At 38.4% G+C, this 19,096-nt stretch overlaps 1 protein-coding gene across 1 annotated transcript in view; it reads left to right on the top strand.

Moving 5' to 3' along the window:
* HIPK3 (homeodomain interacting protein kinase 3) overlaps positions 1-19,096 on the top strand; it is an 89,083-nt gene that overhangs the window by 65,325 nt on the left and 4,662 nt on the right. The window contains exons 5-15 of the mRNA XM_014949273.1: positions 5,703-5,789; positions 6,585-6,769; positions 7,530-7,689; positions 8,135-8,258; positions 11,755-11,876; positions 12,034-12,158; positions 12,266-12,427; positions 13,481-13,777; positions 14,694-14,834; positions 17,410-17,645; positions 17,923-18,050. Coding sequence (XP_014804759.1) covers positions 5,703-5,789; positions 6,585-6,769; positions 7,530-7,689; positions 8,135-8,258; positions 11,755-11,876; positions 12,034-12,158; positions 12,266-12,427; positions 13,481-13,777; positions 14,694-14,834; positions 17,410-17,645; positions 17,923-18,050 — 1,767 coding nt within the window. The remainder of the gene's footprint in view (positions 1-5,702; positions 5,790-6,584; positions 6,770-7,529; positions 7,690-8,134; positions 8,259-11,754; positions 11,877-12,033; positions 12,159-12,265; positions 12,428-13,480; positions 13,778-14,693; positions 14,835-17,409; positions 17,646-17,922; positions 18,051-19,096) is intronic.

Raw genomic sequence — 19,096 nt, forward strand, 5'->3', positions numbered from 1 at the left:
CCCTATCTTGCAAAATAAATGTTAGTATTGAAGCTGCTTTTTCTGGGGGAAGCCGAAGTTTGGGGCTACTATCATTGCATTTTAATGTCTCTTTCGCTTGCCATGAACGGGGTTGACTCTGGAATGTCTGCTCAGATGTCAGGATTAGTTGCCTTCTGAATACTTCCTCATGCTTTCTGCAAATCCAGCATAGCTCAGAGATTTGAGAGCCTCTACTTCATGAGGAGCAAGGATCAACTGTTGCAATAATACTGTATATATGCAATGGTAAAGCTTAAAGCTGTTGAAGCTGTCAGGAGTTTTCAACTACTGACACCATTGACATTAGTGAGCTGACTAAAAAAAAAATCAGTTGTTTCTAATGAAAGATGTAGAATATTTTCTGTTTAAAACACTCAGAAGCCTTTAATTTTCTAGCATAATGTGGAAATTTGGAAGGAATATAATCATATCCCTATTTGATCTTTAAAAGTGAAGAGATCTCCTGAAAATCCCAGATGTAACAGCACTGGCTTGTTACTAATTTACATGTCTTTGATTCACCATTGAGTTTAGGAGCAGTTCCTCCAGCAAGTTCTTCAGCTTATTTAAATCCTTATCTGCATGTAGTGGGCTTTTGGCTCCCTGTGCTTACAGGTCAGACCTAATTTTGTAAAAATTCTGTTGTTAAAACCACTGTCAGGGGATATATGTATTTTCCTGTTGATTTAGTATTATTAGTATTTAGTAATAGTATTTCAGTTTCCTTCATTTACACAAAATTAGTGTGTCATGGGTAGGAAGTAAGCTAGGAGTGGAACATGGGTTGAGTCCTTGATGCATTTATAAGACCTTTGTGCAGGGTATTACTGTTAAAATAGAGAACGGAAGAGGAAACTATTAACAACCATCCAGTTCATTATGTTCTTTAAGGAAAAAGTAAAGGCATTTGGTTTTGGAAAGAATCTGTAATGCTGTCTCAAAAATTTCCAAGAACCTAGCAAATATATTTACTTCTTATTTTGAAAGAAAATGCAGGAGAAGATCTAGACTTTCAAAAAAAAAAGTGCCAAAATATGTAACTTCCAGAATTGCTTTCATTTTGACCCCATACTGCTGTTAAATAGCTGCTAAAAGGGATGTTGCTGCAGGTGAGGAGGGACCTGGAAGCCCAGTTCATGGTCTTCTGATCATGGTCTCACGTACAGGCAGGTTCTGCTTATGGATGTGGAACGTGGTTTGGGACCACATCTTCAGTCCCTTAGGGTGCAGTAGGGATTTGAACAGTGGAGAATAGTGCCCGTGTCCCAGCTCTTTCCTCAAATTAACTTGTGATTTGTCATGATGGCAGCAGCCCAGGCTGTTAATGGGTGCCAACGGGCTTACATAGCTGTGAGCCTCTGACTTTTGTACAGAGAGCCGGAACAGCGTAAAGCTCAGTCTCATGATTATGAGGATGTTTTTTCAGACTAATATGGCATCACATTTGAAAAGAAAAGGCCTTCTTTCCCCTGCTGCACCGCAGCCATCTTGTTGTGTACAAAACCCAGGCAAGATGAAGGCAGTTTAGCACGGTGCACAGAGCACCTACCTTCATAGTCATCGTTGGCTCATCTTTTATCAGTTTTAGACAGCCAGGTCCTTATGACAGCTGGTTCCTGTCACTTGTTTTTTTGCTGTTGTAGGCCCAGGGCCAACAAGGCTTGACCTCTAGATGCTGCTGGACAGTGCAAGTAAACAGCATTGTCCCCAAAGACAACCACCTTCCAAGGTGCTGTACTTCACACAGAGGGCCGTATGGGTTGGGGGTTAGTCTTGATGCTCATAAGATTTTCTGCCTGCTTTACAAATGAATACTGAGTTTAAAAGACACTTAGTTAAAGATCGACATATCATTCAAGTTTGCTGAAAGCATCAATAACTCATTAACAATTAATAACTCATCTTAATGAGTGATCTTCACGTCAGAGAAGTTGTGGTGGAAGAGGAACCGTAACCTCCTCCACACCAGCAGGAATTACCTTACTTGGGTCAGCCTTATCAAGCAGGTCTGCAAATCTTGCTTCAGAGAAATTTGATTCAGGGTGTTCCTCAGCGTACACGAGTACAGCGGTCGTAGGAGATGGCTCCCAAGGAAGTTCCTTTCCTCCTCCTACATGGTGTGTGTCACCAAATAAACGGACAGGCGAGGGCTTTGTGCTGCACTTCCCCCTGCCATGTGGCAACCAACATGCTAGCCCTTGAAAGGAAGTTATTATATTCATTTGTGATTGTAACCAGTAACAGCTGTACTTCTCAGGGGAAAGCAGCCATGTCTTCTGAGCTTTAGTACACATTAAAAACAGGCACAGGTGCTTAACTGCGAAATTTTTGAATCAATGCATTGTCTTCCCCCCACCCCTAATTTCTAAGACTTTATAGTATTTAGAAAACAACTAAATGATCTACAAAGAGTTCTGGTTAGAGTGGGATTCTCTTTAGTCTCTGATGTAGGGAATGCTGCAGGATACCAAACATCAAAAGTTGGCAATGTTGCATTTAGTTCCTCCTCACTTTTTTCTGTCACTTATACTTCAGCAGAAGCCTTGCCCAGACCTTTCCTCTCTGCTGCCCATCAGTTTGTCTCTTCTCAGGTGCTCCTAGCTCTCAGGTCCTCTGGTTTCCATTGAATTCACCTTACCTCACAGTTACTGGTTTGGTGTATTTCACCACTCTCTCCGCTTGATTTTTTACTTTCTTCCCTTCTTTCCCTTATTCCCTGGCCATTCCACCTTTTCCAGGGGCTGGTCCACACCAGCAGCCCCTCCGTGGAGATGTGTGGCATGGGACCCTGACCGGTGCCCGTCAGCCCTCACTCCCCTTGGACCTTCAGCCCTGGCTGCTGGAATCCGTACTCCCTCCATCCTGACCTGCAACAAGCTCGGTTTTATTGCCAATTATTCTTCCAAATAATCTTCCTTGAAGGTGTTTTTTTAATTTTTAAAGAAGCTTTACTTCTGGGATAGCTCGTCCCTTGTACAGGGAGTTAACATTGTGTGCTCATGCGCGCTAATTAAAAGCACATCATAATGTGTTCTTTCCACAGATTTCTGCTGAAGCCTTGAATTTTAACTATTTTAGTTAACACTTTGTATCATCAACTATAAGAAAGGCAATGAAAAATGCATAGTAAATTATCTTCTAGAATAAATGCATGTTAATTATTTCAGTGGAAAAGTGCACCTGACCATTTCAGGCATGAAGCTAGTCCATTCCCATCGCATTCAGTAACAGATTTTCTGAGATGAGGACAGTATCTTTTCCTGGATGCCTAGAGGTTGTACACACACTCACTCCCTTTCCAAGTGCTTGAAATGCAGGTGTGTCAGACGTGTAAAAGGCTGATACACTGGAAACAGCAAACGGGAAGGATTTTTATAGCATTGTATAATAAGAGTACGCCAAAAAAAAAAAAAATCATCAAACTTCTGTAGGCAAGCAAAGCACTCCTAGTAATTTTCCTGTTTAGAATGAAAATATTACATTTAGGATTGGAAAGGTTTGAGGAGGTACTGACAGCCACTCTCCCCAGCTCCTCGTTTCTGTCACTGAACTCTAAAAGCTTGCCTATATAGGTCACTTCAGAGGTTTGTTTATGTATGGCTTTCTCTGGGAGATGGAGAGCGCAGTATCAGGCGCTCAGTGTTAGGTTTCTCTCCTTTGTAAGATGTAGTTGTCGAGCTACAGTGCTCTGAGGGTGCTTCATTTTGCCACTTTTTCAATGAAATGACAAGTTTTTGGCTATGTGGATCAGATTTTGAAAATCAGAGGTAAATTATTTCCCTTTTTTTTTTTTTTTGTTTTTCCTTCTTCCTTCCTCAGATTCGTTACATTTCACAGACTCAAGGCTTGCCAGGAGAGCAGTTGTTAAGCATGGGAACGAAAACTGCGAGATTTTTCTGTCGAGAAACGGATGCACCATATTCTAGTTGGAGATTAAAGGTAAACAGTAGAATACAGTAGAAAAGAGTGGATTATTTTGCGAGCGGAGAGGCCAAGATTCACTCTGATACTGTTAACTCCCTTCCACATCTCCTGTGTTGGTTTTTTTTTTTTTTAATCAGTCCCTGCTTCCATTTTTCCCATCCCCCAAACCAATCCAATGCTCCGAGCTCATTCCCACCATTCCACCCCGACGGCTGCCCGGGGGCAGGTCTGGTCCAGCTGCCAGACTGGGTGCTATTGGGCAGCCAGTGGGGGGGGGAAAAGCATTGAATTCAAATTAAGCCTTTTATCTCCAGAGGTGCTAAATAAGTCATTGGTTTGGTTCTTCTCTTGCTTAGGCACAGCTTTTTAACGCCGCTTTAAAGGATTTGTCTCCAAGGCCCGAACTGCTCTGTCAAAATTTGTTCAAAACTGGCTTCAGGACCAGAAGTTTGTAGGAGAAAGGGAATTAAGAACCCTTATGACCCTGTACGGCTCATTTTCTACAGATCTCATGCTAAAAGTGCCTTTGTTGGCTGAAAGCTGCCATACAACAAACGCAGACAAGATTTTAAAAATGTACTGTTATGGTCTGCACACTCTAAGCAACATTATTGCACACCGGCCATAAGCAAAGCTTTAACTTCCTATGCAAATATTTTTGTATTTCATTTTTTAAAATTGTACTACTTCCCGGCGCCGCTTCACCAAATTTACTGAGGGTTTTTTTTGGGGGGTGTAGGGGGTAAGGACACAGTTAGGGCTGACATAAAACTCCAGTAACAACCAGCTGAGGAGCTCAAAGCACAAGTTGTGTAACTTTTGGCAGGAACTGGGTAAATCCCCGGCGCGCGTTGGGCTGAGCAGCCGGGGCCGGTGCTGCCACCAACGCTTATGTAAGGATTCTCCAGTTACACCAGCCTGATTATTCCAGTTTTCTGCTTTTTCAGGCTGGTTGATGGTTAGGCGACAGTTCACATCTGTTCTTGATGCAAACAGCCCTCCCCGCTTTCAGAAGTCGTTCCCTTCCAGAGGTTAAATCTCTCACAGCAGGCTAAATGCTGTTTGGGGGGAAAAAAAAGGAGTTTTGGTATGGACCGTCGGTCTTTACTTGTAGTTTTTGTCAAAGTTAATTTAAATAGTAACAGAAAGTGGTATTCTAGCTCATAAATCACTGAGAGGTGATCGCATTCATTCTCTGGGATTTCATTGTTTGTTTCATACTTCAGTATTTAAAATACTTACACCTACTGTCTGTATGCAAATGAACAAAAGTATAAAAGTAACAAAAGGAAAGAGAAAGCAAAGAAATTGAACAGAACCTGGCTGTTTTTTGTTTTATTTTTATACAGTCATATGATGTTGCTGCTGTTCGGAGTTATAAGTCTGAGTTTGAGGAAATGTGTAAAATACAAGTAATAGAAAACAACCTGTGATATATAAAAATACAAGCACACGACAGAGTTTGATTAAACAGTGTTTTGCTAGGCTTTCAGCACTTCCTGTAGGATTTATAAACCACCTATTGTAATCCAGTGCTGTGGTCACTCAGACATGAAATTCGGTATTTTTTTGTATTTCAATTTGGAAAATGAAAGCAGTCAGCAAAGCAGCGTCCAAATATACAATCGAAATATTAATATTTTTTTTAAAAAAACAGATTTATTAGACCAATAAATATGTAAAGTTACATTGTAGCTTTAAGTGTCCTTTATTTTTATTGTCAAGTTCTAAGCTCAGTTTTCCTTTTGTTTTTTGAGACATTGGAAGAACACGAGGCAGAGACAGGTATGAAGTCTAAAGAGGCCAGAAAGTATATTTTCAACAGTTTGGATGATATAGTGCATGTGAGTATTAAAGCATTCTGCCTTTGCAAAAGGAATGTGTGATTTTAAAACATTCCACTAGTTCAAAATAAACATCTTTTAGTATGTTATTTATTGTATATCTCTGTTTTTCTCTGTATTTTGCTCTGAGGAAAATGTATATAGCTATGTCAACCCTTGGGGCTTTTTACAAAGGTCTTCCTTTATCATTGCTTGTGTTAAACAATGGTACTTGTCCTTGTGGTGGGAGGAACCCTCTAATTTTATTTATACTGTATACTTTCTCTTCTGTCTGATCTGCCATTCTGGGTAAAAAAAGAATGCTTATGGATCCTGCTATCTTAACTATGTAATTTCCAGTGTAGTTCTGCTATCTTAACAATATAATTATCAATATAATTATTTTTTACCTTTTAAAACCAACTTGTTTCCACACTTCTCTTTAGCTTTATAGTTCTCTAGTCAATAACAGAAGGCAATTTTTTATTCTCTGCCATATCCTGAACAGAGATTCAAATGTTTTCACTAGATTGGCATTAACACGTTTGCAATTTTTTTTTGAGAACTACCTCTGTAGTTTAAGTTAGACCCTATAAATATCTTTATCCCAAATCTTACTTTTTTAATTCCAAGCCCCAGACTGAAATAAAGCCTTCAGGGGTTTTTAACTGGGGGGTGTAGGTGTGTGTGAAGCTAGTAAATTCACTGTGCCCCACATGATAAAACTAAATATTAGTATTTTATAGCAGAAAGCAATAACAGAAAGAGTTAAACCACTATGCGTGTCTTTTATCTGACTGTTTTGTTCAACTCCAGGTGAACATGGTGATGGATTTGGAAGGAAGTGACCTGTTGGCAGAGAAGGCAGATAGGAGGGAATTTGTCAGTCTGTTGAAGAAAATGTTGCTGATCGATGCTGATTTAAGAATCACTCCAGCTGAGACCCTGAACCATTCTTTTGTTACCATGAAGCACCTCCTCGATTTTCCTCACAGCAACCAGTATGTAACACACAAAATTTATTTTTTTTACATCTCCACTGTAGTGATTGATGCGTATGATAGTGTTGTTTCATCTGCTATCAGAGAGAAAAATCTTTTTGTCATTTTTGTAAAGTCTTAGAGAATTCTTTCAAGTGCTTGCAGTTTTAGACACATCTGCTTGGTCAAGGAAACTTGGAATAACTGTGGGTTTTTTTCTGAAAAGTAACATTTGAGGGCTATAGATTTCTAAGTTATCATCTATATGCCTGGTTGATAAAATTCCAGCACTGCAGAAACTTGGGCTTGATTTTTGGAAGCATGAAGAACCTTAGTTCCTGTCAGTCATTGAGAGCTGGGGTGGACATTTCCTCTTGAGATGAAAGCCTCAGATAACTTCTTTTATGCATTGGTTAATGGGGAATATATTGAATGTTTTCTTGCAGTTCTGGAATTGTGTATTTCACTGTGGGTTGCCTAAAGGGCAAGCATTTCACTGAAAGAAACAGCTTTCCATCCATTTAGTTAACTGTCCTTCCTGCTTGTATGCAATTGTTAGAAAATGGTGTTAGATACAAGGAGCAGGAAATAGTGGTGTTTTTATTTTAAAATAGGCATCACAAAGGCTTGATGTGAACATAGTACCAGCAGTATTTCTTTTCTCTGCCTCTGTCTATGTGGGCTTTGAACTTTTTTTTTTTTCCTTGCTCCCGGGAATTGTTTTATACATTTTAACAACATGAAATTCTAAATAAAGCAACTTATTTTCCTGTTTTGATAGGGTGAAGTCCTGTTTTCATATCATGGATGTTTGCAAATGCAGATCAAATTTGTACGACTCGAGTAATCGCAATAAAACATCACTTATGAGACCAGTTGCCTCAGGCGGTGCAGCTAATCTGACTGCCAGCTTTACCAAAATTGGCCCAGTAAGGAGTCAGGTAAAACCACGTTTTTAAAAAATTATAAATTCCATTATAATTTCTAATAGTTTCTAATCTATATAATTTCTAGCTATATAAATTCTAATCTAATCTATATAGTTTCTAATTAGTTTCATAATTGAAAAAGTGCATCGACTAAGTGACAAAATCTTCTGTCTTTTACTCTCATTTTTTCCTAATGCTTTTTTAAACAAACAAACAAACAAACCATTTAGAATTCAGTGTTTCAAAATTAAGTTAGGCACTGGCGTTGCCATAGCAAAGCAGTGCTGTGTTATAGTGCCCTCCGGTGGCCAAACGGGATTACTGCCGGTGAAATGTATTTGAAACGTTAATTTCTAGAAGTTATTTTAGTTGTTTATTCTGTAAGCTGTTGGGACAAGCGTGTGAGAGATTTATCATCACAGTTATAATGTTGCCTGTATTGAATCTGTTCCCGCAGGCATTAACTGCATCTGCCCATTCAGTTTTGCACCAAGGGATACCACTGCAGGCAGGAACTGCTCAGTTTGGTTGCAGTGATGTTTTCCAACAGGCGTTGATTATATGTCCTCCAGCTCTTCAAGGTATGTTTAATTTTACAATTCCTGAAATATGTTGCTGTCTGTTATCGGTATTTGAATTTTCCATTATATCCACTTAAGCTATATATTTATAGAACTTAATTAACAGGCGTTGATTATATGTCCTCCAGCTCTTCAAGGTATGTTTAATTTTACAGTTCCTGAAATGTGTTACTGTCTGTCTGTTATCAGTATTTGAATTTTACATTATATCCACTTAAGCTATGTATTTATAGAACTTAATTATGTCATGAAAAAATTCCTGAAATATGTTGCTGTCTGTTATCGGTATTTGAATTTTCCATTATATCCACTTAAGCTATATATTTATAGAACTTAATTATGTCATGAAAAAATTAGCAAGTGAGTCAGATTGCACTTTTCTGAAGGAAAAAACAAATCAGCATCTGCAGAAAATCCAGAGCCCATCTTCATATTCCTCTCCTCGCCACGATGGGTAGGTATACATATATGTATATCTTGGTTAAAATAGAGGGACACAGGGTATTCTGAAATAAAATTTGAGAGGAAACAAGAAAGTTAGGGGGAATATCAGTGTTGTGGTAGGTTTTTGTGGTGGTGTGGTTTCTTTGTTTCTTTTTTGGTGGTTGTGTGTGTCAGGGTTCTGTTTGTTGGTTCAGTTGTGGTGATTTGTTTGGGTTTCTTCTTTTGTTGTGTTCCCCACTCCCCCACCCCCCCCAAACTATATCCTTAGGGTATCCTAGGGATGAAAAACATATAACAGTTCTTGTGATAAGTCTGTCTGGATAATAATGTTGGGGTTTTTTTATTGGACTTCCAATTTTTGGTTGTTGGTTTGGTTATGGTGGTTTGCTTGGCACTTTTGGTTTGTTTAGATTTCTTTTTTGTTTTGTTTGTTGTGGGTTTTGGTTTTTTTTTCCCCCCAATTCCCTCCCTAAGGTATCCTAGGGATAAGGATAAGAAAATATAAAAATTCTTGTGATAAATCTATCTGGATAATAAAGTTGGGGTTTTTTTATTGGACTTCCAAGTGAATGTTTAAGAAAACAGCTGGAAACTTGGGGCTTCATTTAAGATTGTAGCTGCCCCATGTAAACAGTGTCATGTTTACTGTCCCGTGGTTAAAATGCTAGATAGAACTGCTGCAGCTTTCTGGTGGCTGAAACTAAATCTTGGAGAATGTTGATTGCATCGTGCTGCGAGGAGGAAAGGGCAGCTTGGCTGAACTCTCCTCTATTACAAAGGTTAAGATTGTTTTAAGCATTTCAATTTTGTATTTATGGAAAGAAATAATTGGCTGAGGGTTCAATCATCAGAAAGGTCTGGAAGCTGCGAGGTGGAAATGCTAGCACAGAAGTGTTTCCGTGGTGTGGAAAGCAATCAAATAAGGATATGCATCTCTAAAAGGACACACGGTAGTGCAGCTAATCTCCGTTCCCCTAAACAAATGCATTTGCATTATGCAAATGTAGGTCCTGTTTTTTGGAGGATTCTTTAAAACTTCAGTTAGATCTCAGAACATATCAGGCAAAACTTGTTTTTTCTCTTTATAATGGGCTGATCAGAGATAAACTGATGAAAACCAGCCTTTCTTATCCTAGTAATAGTTGTTTGTGGAGAGGGATAGGTAGTTTATATTGTTTGCTTATTAAGTTAACTTGATTGTAGTCTTCATCTCTAAAGATGCAATTTATCTGTCTTGGTGACATTCAGCTTTATGTTGAGATCAGATCTTGAAATGATGGAGTTCATAGGAATTAAGGTTTTTTTTTTAAGAACAACTTTCAGACTCCTCCTTTGACTTCCCTCCGCAATTTGAAGTTATAGAAACTCTGGAAAAAAACCCAACACCCAAGCCAAACAAAGCCCAAAACAGTTTTAAGCTGAACTTAGAGCCCAGGAAGTCCTTATCTCTGACAGAGCAGACTTTATCAGTAATGTGATTTGTGGCTGCCACATCTATCTTGGGTTCCAGAAGCTCATGAAAGCTCTGGGTACTCACCGTGCAGAGTGTCAGAGGCTAAATGCACAGCTTCATACAGATTTCCTTCTGAGCACTTAGTATTGCTAAGTAATTTCCTATTTAAATTGTATATGTGCTTTGTACAATGTGATACTCCATGTTTTAAAAACCCTACTGTTTTGATTATACCCAGATGAATAAAGTGATTATGGCAACGGAAACAATACAGGCAAACACTTTATCTGTGATCCCTACACTGTATTCTTAGTATGACGATAAATTTCCCAATTTAAGTTCTGCTACAGCTTGAATGAAGGCAATAGATTGTTTTCATCACATAGGTGACAAGTTGAGTCGCTGGCACAGAGGGAAAGGGATATTAATGGTATCTGGCACTGCTTCAAGGTTTCCCTGCTCGGCTGCTGTGTCGAATATCTGAAGAGCTAAAGCTCCCTGCTTCTGGCAGAGTGAAGATGTTGCTGTCCTAGATGGCTGTATGGAAAAAATTAGTCAATAAAAGCTTTGGAGTGCATGGTTATAACTTAGTATTGTGTTACGGCATGAGAGAATTACAGCGAATGAAGATTTGCTTTCATTCTTTATTGTAAAGGTTTTTAAAAAAGCCCCACTTTTAATCTTCAGTAATTCTTTAGCAGTCACCGGTGCTTAGTCTTTGACTAAAGCACAAAATGCAAAGTGCAGTTAGAAGATGAATTTAGTATGTTTACCCAGCCAGTATTTTCTTCTAGCATAGCTGTTCTGTTGCAGTATTGGAAAAAAAAAAATAGTCTTTCCTTTTAATTTAACATTTTTATCTTAAAAATTGTTATCAGTAGTTGCAGTGTTGCTTTACATCTGTCAGTTCCCTGTGAGGATCTGTAGAGAGCACGAGATGCATCTTTTTCCTGTTATGCTTTTGTGCTAATATGCCAACAGGGCTATGGTTTGCATTATTGTGGTGAAAGGAGGGGTAGGATTATGGATTCTACTGCAGTTTGATGGCATACACAGAAAGTTTTACATTGCTCCCCATAAAAGCATTGGTAACAAATAGAGGGTTTATACATGAGGCGTTGCCAGCTCTAAGAGCTAAGAGGGATGGGTTTCAGCTCGCTGGAAATACAGAGCGTGAGATGTGCAGCAGTCAGCTATGAGAAGCTTTGAAATTCAGTTCCTGCTTACTTTTGTCTGCTTCCTTTCAAATTCTTTTAATGTAATTTGTGATAAGGAGTGAAATGCTTAGCTTTGCAGAACTCTCTGCCAGAGTCGTTCCGCTTTCTAGTAGTCTCTTTCCAAATAGTAGCTATTGGCAGTGCTTTCTGGAAATGACAGCATCAAATATTTTCACGGATACGTAATAGAGCAAAAATCTTTTAGGTGTTGATTTATTTGTTTTGAAAGTCTAAATAATGGAATTAGATCCTAAACACATCAAGAAAAGAAACAGTAAAATATTGTAAAATTAGCCCTTTATGTTTGCATTCTGCTCCGAAAACATATGCAGGACCAGTCTTTTGCTTAAAGCTTGGGTGTGTGTTTTTTTTTCCCCGACAGGAATTCCTACAAACCATAGTAAACCCACCAGCTTCTCCCTAAGGGTGGATAACGCAGTTCCCTTGGTGACCCAAGCCCACGCGATTCAGCCACTACAGATTCGAGCAGGAATCCTTTCTCAGGTTGGCTTACTTTAAATAAAAACCTTACTTGTTTTATTACTAGGTCGTAGACACTTTTTGCCTTATAGTCCCTCTTGTGTCTTGTGCTGAGCTACAAGTGGCTAGTGTCAATTCAGTTGTTCTTTGCATCCTGAAATCTTCTCTGCTTTCACAACAGACGTGGTCGAACCAGACCCAGCAAATACTGGTCCCTGCCTGGCAGCAAGTAGCACCAGTGGCAGCTCCTGCTACATCTCTGCCCTCTGATCCTGTGGCTGGCCCACAGAGGCTGGGAGACTGGGGGTAAGCCCACATATTTTTGTGCAATACCTTAATGGCTTTGGTCTGACAACATCTACAGATGTAATTCAAATGACTGGCAATTTAAATCTGCCTTTATTTTTCCTCAGGAAGATGATTACCCAGGGCACCCATTACAATTCAATGCTACCACAGCCTCTTTTAACACACCAGATAACCTTGTCTGCCCCTCAGCCCATCAGTGTGGGCATTGCACATGTTGTCTGGCCTCAGCCTGCAGCTACCAAGAGGAACAAGCTGTGTCAGAACAGGTTGGTAGAACATCTCTAACCTTCAAAGAGATAGTGTACCTGTAGCTGCTGTTTGGTGGGCAAGGGAATAGCCTGTAGAAGTAACACATGGTTGTAAGTAACACTAACAAGTAACACTAACACATGGTTGTTAGTGACAATTGTACTTACACCTTGTCTTTTGGGAAAATTTGCTCTTTCTGCCATAAATTTTCAGTGTAACTTTGGTGATACAGGCTAGCTGGAAAAATACTTGCAGTAGTAAGAGGTTTTATTTCCTGTTGGTTAGTATGGGCCTATCATGGCAGTAAAGTTGTCTTTTGGGACAAAAGCTATAAGGCTCTGGGAAGGTACAAAAATACATTGAGGTAGCTGTAATGGGATATTCCTAAGCTTATGTGCGTGAGGACATACCAGCTTTAGACAACTAAAAATAAAGAGATACTATATAACAGCGTTGCAAAATGCCTTATAATCCTCTTAAGAGCAGTCTGTCTTTCACCGGTGGCCAAAAATACTCTATCTGCCCTCTGAAGAAAATGTGTCCCACTGCCATACAAAGTATTTGCAAAGGTGTGGGATGCTCAGTAAAGGGGAAAGTGTGGGTTGCAGAGGGCAATTTCAGCAGTCTTGTTTTAAGTAAGGATTTCATCCAGAGACTACCAGCTTTTGTTTTCAGGGAGAATCTTTGCAGGAAACCTGGACAGGTTTTGTTTGCCTGTTTTTCACCCAAATGGGATTTTAGTTTCTTTTTAAGAAAATGGGATTTTCAATGTACTGTATTCAATGTTGTTGCAAATTTCTGCCTTAGATGTTACTTTGGATAATACTTTGGATGTGGCAACGTAGCTTCTTGTTAGTGTGGTTTTTTATTTTTTATTTATTATTAATATATGATATAATATAAGCCAAGTATTTATGACTGGTTTTCCTGTTTTATGTTTCTCTGTGTATTAGTTTAGAAAATCGATGTTTTAACCTCCATTGCTTTTGCTGGTTTGTTGACAACAGTACAGTTTTCAGGCCTGTTGGTAGAGATTCACTAAATGTCAAAACGGTGTGTTTTCTTCGCAGGAGCAACGCGTTACAAAATACCAATATCCAAAACTCAGCCTTTCTGTCTCCAAAGATACTTAACCTGAAGGCTGTAAAGAGAATAAGTTGTATAGAAGCACAGGACAATCATAACTCAGAAGGACAGGAGAGTAACTGCTGCGAAGCGTCGGTCAGGCTGGACCCTGATGCCCCTCTCCCCAGCAAAGAGCGGCAGGCTATCTTCATCGCCGGCTCCCCCAGCCCAGCCGTCAGCGTCATCACCATCAGCAGTGACACGGATGAAGATGACATAGGACAAACACATTCACTCAGAGAGTAAGAATCCATGTTTATTTTTATTAAGGTGTTACTTAAGTATAGCTGGTACTATGAATCCGAGTTAGAAAAAGGCAAACAATCCACATCTAATCCAATTCACTACCAAGTTAACTCTGTAGCAGTATTTGTAAGTGAAAAATACTTGCAAAAGCCTGCCTCATTAATCTATGTAAGTTGAACATTTGCAACAGGAAACATATACTTTGTTATCCTTTTGTAACAAATTTGGTCAAAACTGAATGCTTTTAGCTCCAGCATACTTTTTTTTTTTTTGCTTAATACTGTCATACCCTCTTTTATGTTGAAGATGAGTCTTCCAGCTTCGTCTAATCCATGTTACCATTCCAGTGATAGCATCCAGTAGATAACATTACATACACATGGGTAAAAAATACTTCTCTAACAGTATGAACTGGTGTGCATTTGGTATAAAAACATGCTGAGCATAGTCCCCCAAAGGAGTTTTCTTTCACAAAGCTATGAAAGAAGCATATATCATTTTAAATGTGGGCTTAATATATTTGCTTGACTTTATTATTACTTATAATGATTCTGAGCTGGAGTAACTTTAATACTTTAAAGTATTTTAAATATAAACTTTTTCAAATGTTTCAAGGCTCTGAACTGTTGTAGTGAAATCTCTTTATCTACTTGTTTCAGTATTGATTCAGTAAAAAATGTATTCCCTTAGTAGCTTTCAAAAAATGCGTGCTTAGTCTCTGCAGAATTCCAAAAGAACTCAGAAAAGATTTCAAATCTGGTTTGGGTGTAAAAGAAGCAACGTTGATTTACATTTAAGGGACCTTCTCTAATATTTTCCCCCTTTTTATTCCATAATTGCATGGAAGTCAGTGGCATAGGGAAAGAACGAATAGGAGATGGTGTGTTTGCTGACTTTCTTTTTGTGTGGTAGGTGTAAAGGAAGCCTTGACTGCGAAGCCTGCCAGAACACCCTGAACATTGACCGTGTGTGTTCCCTCAGCAGTCCTGATAGCACTCTGAGTACCAGCTCCTCGGGACAGTCCAGCCCATCTCCTTGCAAGAGATCCAACAGGTAAAGAGCTGTGCTCCTTTCCATAAAAAGAAAGATCCTAGAGTACAGCAGACTCAGTTTATAATAAAAAATGCAAAAGTTTTGTCACGTTGCCATCTGGTGAGGCTAAGTGATGTGTTTAAACATTAATTTATTGGCCTACAGTTGCACAGCAGAGACTGTTCTTTTATCGCCTCGACGTCTTGCTACGTTGGAAGTTTTCAGAATACTGAATGAATGGTGCTTATACAGAAAGTATAAACGTGTTGCATGCAACTTCCTTTAGAATAAAAATCTTCGGAGGTGGCAAAATTAATTAAGCCAAAGTAGGATGTGACAGATTTTAAGTTACCAGAACATCTTTAACTTTTGCTTATTCTTCAGACACAACTGCTAGATCCAACAGCAAAAATATAGTAATGAAGCACATGGATAGATTTTTCATTTTTTAGGGTTACTTGATGTAGAAGATAATCCCAGACAAGTTTCTGCTATTTCTGGGACTTAGGGAGATACTGATATAAAAAGTTCCCAGTGTTATATAGATGGAACAAGCCAGGTATATTTCCCTGGTCCTGTTTTCAAGCATTTGTCATTTCTGACTGTAAAACAAGAGAATAACTAGAAGCATTTGAAGAATTTCCATTCATATGGCTAAATTTTAGTAAAGATTTATGTAACAAGGTGTGTCTTTTTCTGAGAGGCATCAGGTAGTCTTACTGGTTGATAGAATTATCAGACCTGCTTATGATGTTTTTTTAATATCACAACATTCAGAACTTCAGACAAGTTTTTATAAAGACCTGCTTGCTTGATTTTACAGTGTTTTCTTTAGATTGCAAGGAACTGGCCTGTAATTCAATTCCCTTTTGTAATCCAACTTTATGTCAATAGCAGAGGAATGTGTCAGATTCTGGTTTTGTTAGCATTCGACTTATAGTTAGTCACATAATTAGTAACATGAATAAAAATTTAAGAATATAAAAATAGAATTATTGTTCAGTAGTTGTCACAGTATCACTATTTGTTACTTAAAAAACTATTCAGAATTACCTAGCTCTGTTGACTAAAACTTCAGATTTTTGTGCTGACCCTCATAGTGTCAAAATACTTTTCACAAAAAATTAAATGGTTTTATTTATATTGTCTTAATTTAATCACCACGCTACAAGGACATGTTACATTAGCTATAAAATCAACAAAGGACTTGACCATATGGTTAGGGGTTAGTGAATTCACTGCTGTTCCTTGCTTAAGTTAAGCATGTGCTCTACCAATTTCTAATATAAACTGGAGTTTTCATGTGTTTCTAGTTTATAGAAATTCCTAATTCTCATGTCTATCCTGTCTAACCAGAAACTTTTTTGCATCTACACTTACTTATTCATCACCCCGTACTGTTCTTTATAGCTCCATTAAGTGAATGATGTCTCTTGTTATCTATATAATCCATACCTGGCACAGTCCCAGTTGAGGACTAGTCAAGTTTGGTTTTTTGTTGTTGTTAGTGATGCGTCTGTGATGTATCTTTTACTTGTGTAATAAATAAGACACAAATGAGATTAATATCTTTTCTGGCAATACACCTCATTGTAAATTAGTTTCCTTTCCCAGGTTGTTTACTACTTGCTGCCTAAAAGGGATTTGGTTCTGGTTCCATTGACTGAACTGTGGTCTTGCTCGTGGCAGCTGGCATTTACCATCTTCTTAGCCCTTTCTTCTTCTCATACAAGCGTGGAGCTTCAATAAATGTTAGCAAAGGCTATTATTTTGAGTTGGTTTCTCCACATCTTCCCCTTTTTGTTGCTTTGGTAAAAAAAGGGGTTGAATAAATGAGTTTGCACCACTTGACCACCATGGATTTCACAGGTCACAAGTGCTAAAATAGCCGCCGTGTAAATAGAGGGTTGCATTTGTCTCCTTAGGCTAAATTTGTGAAAAAGCATCTTAACAGTCAGGCACAGGCAGCGCTGTCTGGAGGAGCTTGGGAGAGACCTAATTTTTCAGGAGATAAGGTCTGGTGTGGCTGCAGGTGGTTGATATGCAGATGAGAGGGAGCTGCCTGCCGCTGTGCAGATTGCTTCCTCAGCCCTCTCATCCCATCCTGACTCTGGTGGCCCCCAGGGACAGCTTTTCGCAGGTTCCAGGAGGTGGCTGATTTCTAGGAGGAAATTAGATCAGTATATCCTCATTTGCTGGTGTAACAACCATCCGGAGAACTTTATGCTTTGATTCGGGAAGAAATGGAATAATCTTCTTCCACCTTTTATTTGAACTAAAAAAATCTAAATTTCAGGTGGTTTATAAGTACAAAATTATTTAAAAAATAAATTACAAAGAGGATGCAAGTTGAGTTACACATCTAAGTCTTTATGTAGAAGTGATCTCCTTTCTCTGAGCCTTGCAATTTATTGGTAGAATGAGTTTGAATATTGAACTGCCATCTGAACGTCAGCTTGTATAATTAAAATCTAACATTTTTATCCACCTTTGTGTAGTTTCCCTTTCATAAATTTTATGTGGCCATTTAATAAAATGCATCTATATTATAAAAATGTATTTGTTTCAACGCAGTACTTTTATTTTTTTTTGATAGTATGTCAGATGATGAACAGGAAAGTGGGTGTGATACGGTGGATGGTTCCCCAACTTCAGACTCTTCAGGACACGACAGCCCATTTGTGGAAAACGGCTTTGTAGCGAATACCAATAAAAATAAGGAAGCAAGAGCAGCAGTTAATCCTGAAACCAAATCAGCTCTTTGCACAGTAGTAGTACCACCAATGAGACTTGAAAACAGGTTACATCTTGATGAACAGATGGTGAATACAGGTGAGTTAGTTCAGTTTGGTTTTCTTTCTATACCTAGAAGTTATCTTCTGGAAAATCAAGCATTTGTTCAATGACCATAAATACGAAGATTTTGACCTACTCATATATCTGCTAATCTGTACTAAACACTTCTAATTTGTGTTGGTTTTTTACTTCAGTCATCAAATTTTATTATTTCTCCCTGTATGCTGAAGCAAATGAAACTTTGTCTGACTTTTGTTAGAAGAGAATAGTGACAACAAAACCATAACACTGTTCATTTCTTTTTTCTTGGAAGATGCTTCGTGCCAGCCACTGAAAAAGGGTCGGTCTGTCCTGGGAAGAATAAACCAGTCTTCTATTGTAGGAAACCGTCAGCAAAAACTGACATCAGCATTCCATCAGCAACATATAAACTTCAGTCAGGTATGTGTACTTACTCGCATCTAAGAAGTATTTTTTCTATCTTGAGGTTCCAAACATGCTGACTGCTCACAATTTCAATTGCTGTCAATGGCAACTGCAGGTTTTCAACAGCTTGGTTACAGAAGTGTTCAAATCTTGAAAAATGGATTTCAACTTACTGGGCAAGTCATAAGTATCTTTCATTTTTGGTCATTTTCTTAAAGCAACTGACTTTATTTTAAAAAATGATAGGAAAGCCACACTGGGAAAATTATCAATACCTACACAAAATCAAAGCACGAGACAAAACGAAAAATATCTTAGCTTTTTTTTTTTTTTCTACATCCAAATGCTAAAATGCTCATAGTCTGCAGTTAAAAACTGGGGCTATATTTCAGTCTTGTTATATTAGTAGTGTGCATGAAAGTGCTTGTAGTTTGAGTATCCAGAGATGAGAGGGAGCTTAGCAAAAACCCAGCCTTTGCTGCCAGGTGGTGGAGCTGGGGGGGAAAAAGACGTTGTGATTGTAGTTCAATCCAATGTTGGAAGATACCCAAAGTTAATCTAAAAGCTACTTTTATCCTTACCTAACAACATAGAAGATGCGTCTGCTGTGACTGAGAACTGAAGTTAACACGTGACATCAAGTTTAAGCCCCTTTGTAATTAATTAAAATTGAGCTATAGCTGCATTGAGCTTTTGGTTAGATACCTAGAGGTACATTTAATAGAAGAGCAGTACCCGCTTGTCTAAGTCTAGCAGAGTAGCTGTGAATATTAAATTGTAGGTTAAATACTAAATGCAAGCATGCTATATGTAGATAAGAGGATTTACCAATAATGACTTGAATAGTTTAGATTGAAAGAAACATTTGGGTGGGTGACACAATCTTCCCTTCTGCATGATTATGCAGAAGGATTGGTTTAATTAATTCTAAGCAAACCTTAATATGATCAGCATAGAATTAATTTTTAATCTTTTTAATGACTGTAGCTCCTCAGCCTCTTGGCAGAAGGTGTAGAGCGTTATTTTCATTACAAAAATTTATGCTAATCCTTCCTTCTTTG

The sequence above is a fragment of the Calidris pugnax genome, unplaced genomic scaffold (genome assembly GCF_001431845.1).
Source record: "Calidris pugnax isolate Ruff unplaced genomic scaffold, ASM143184v1 scaffold177, whole genome shotgun sequence".
In the NCBI taxonomy this organism is placed as follows: domain Eukaryota; kingdom Metazoa; phylum Chordata; class Aves; order Charadriiformes; family Scolopacidae; genus Calidris; species Calidris pugnax.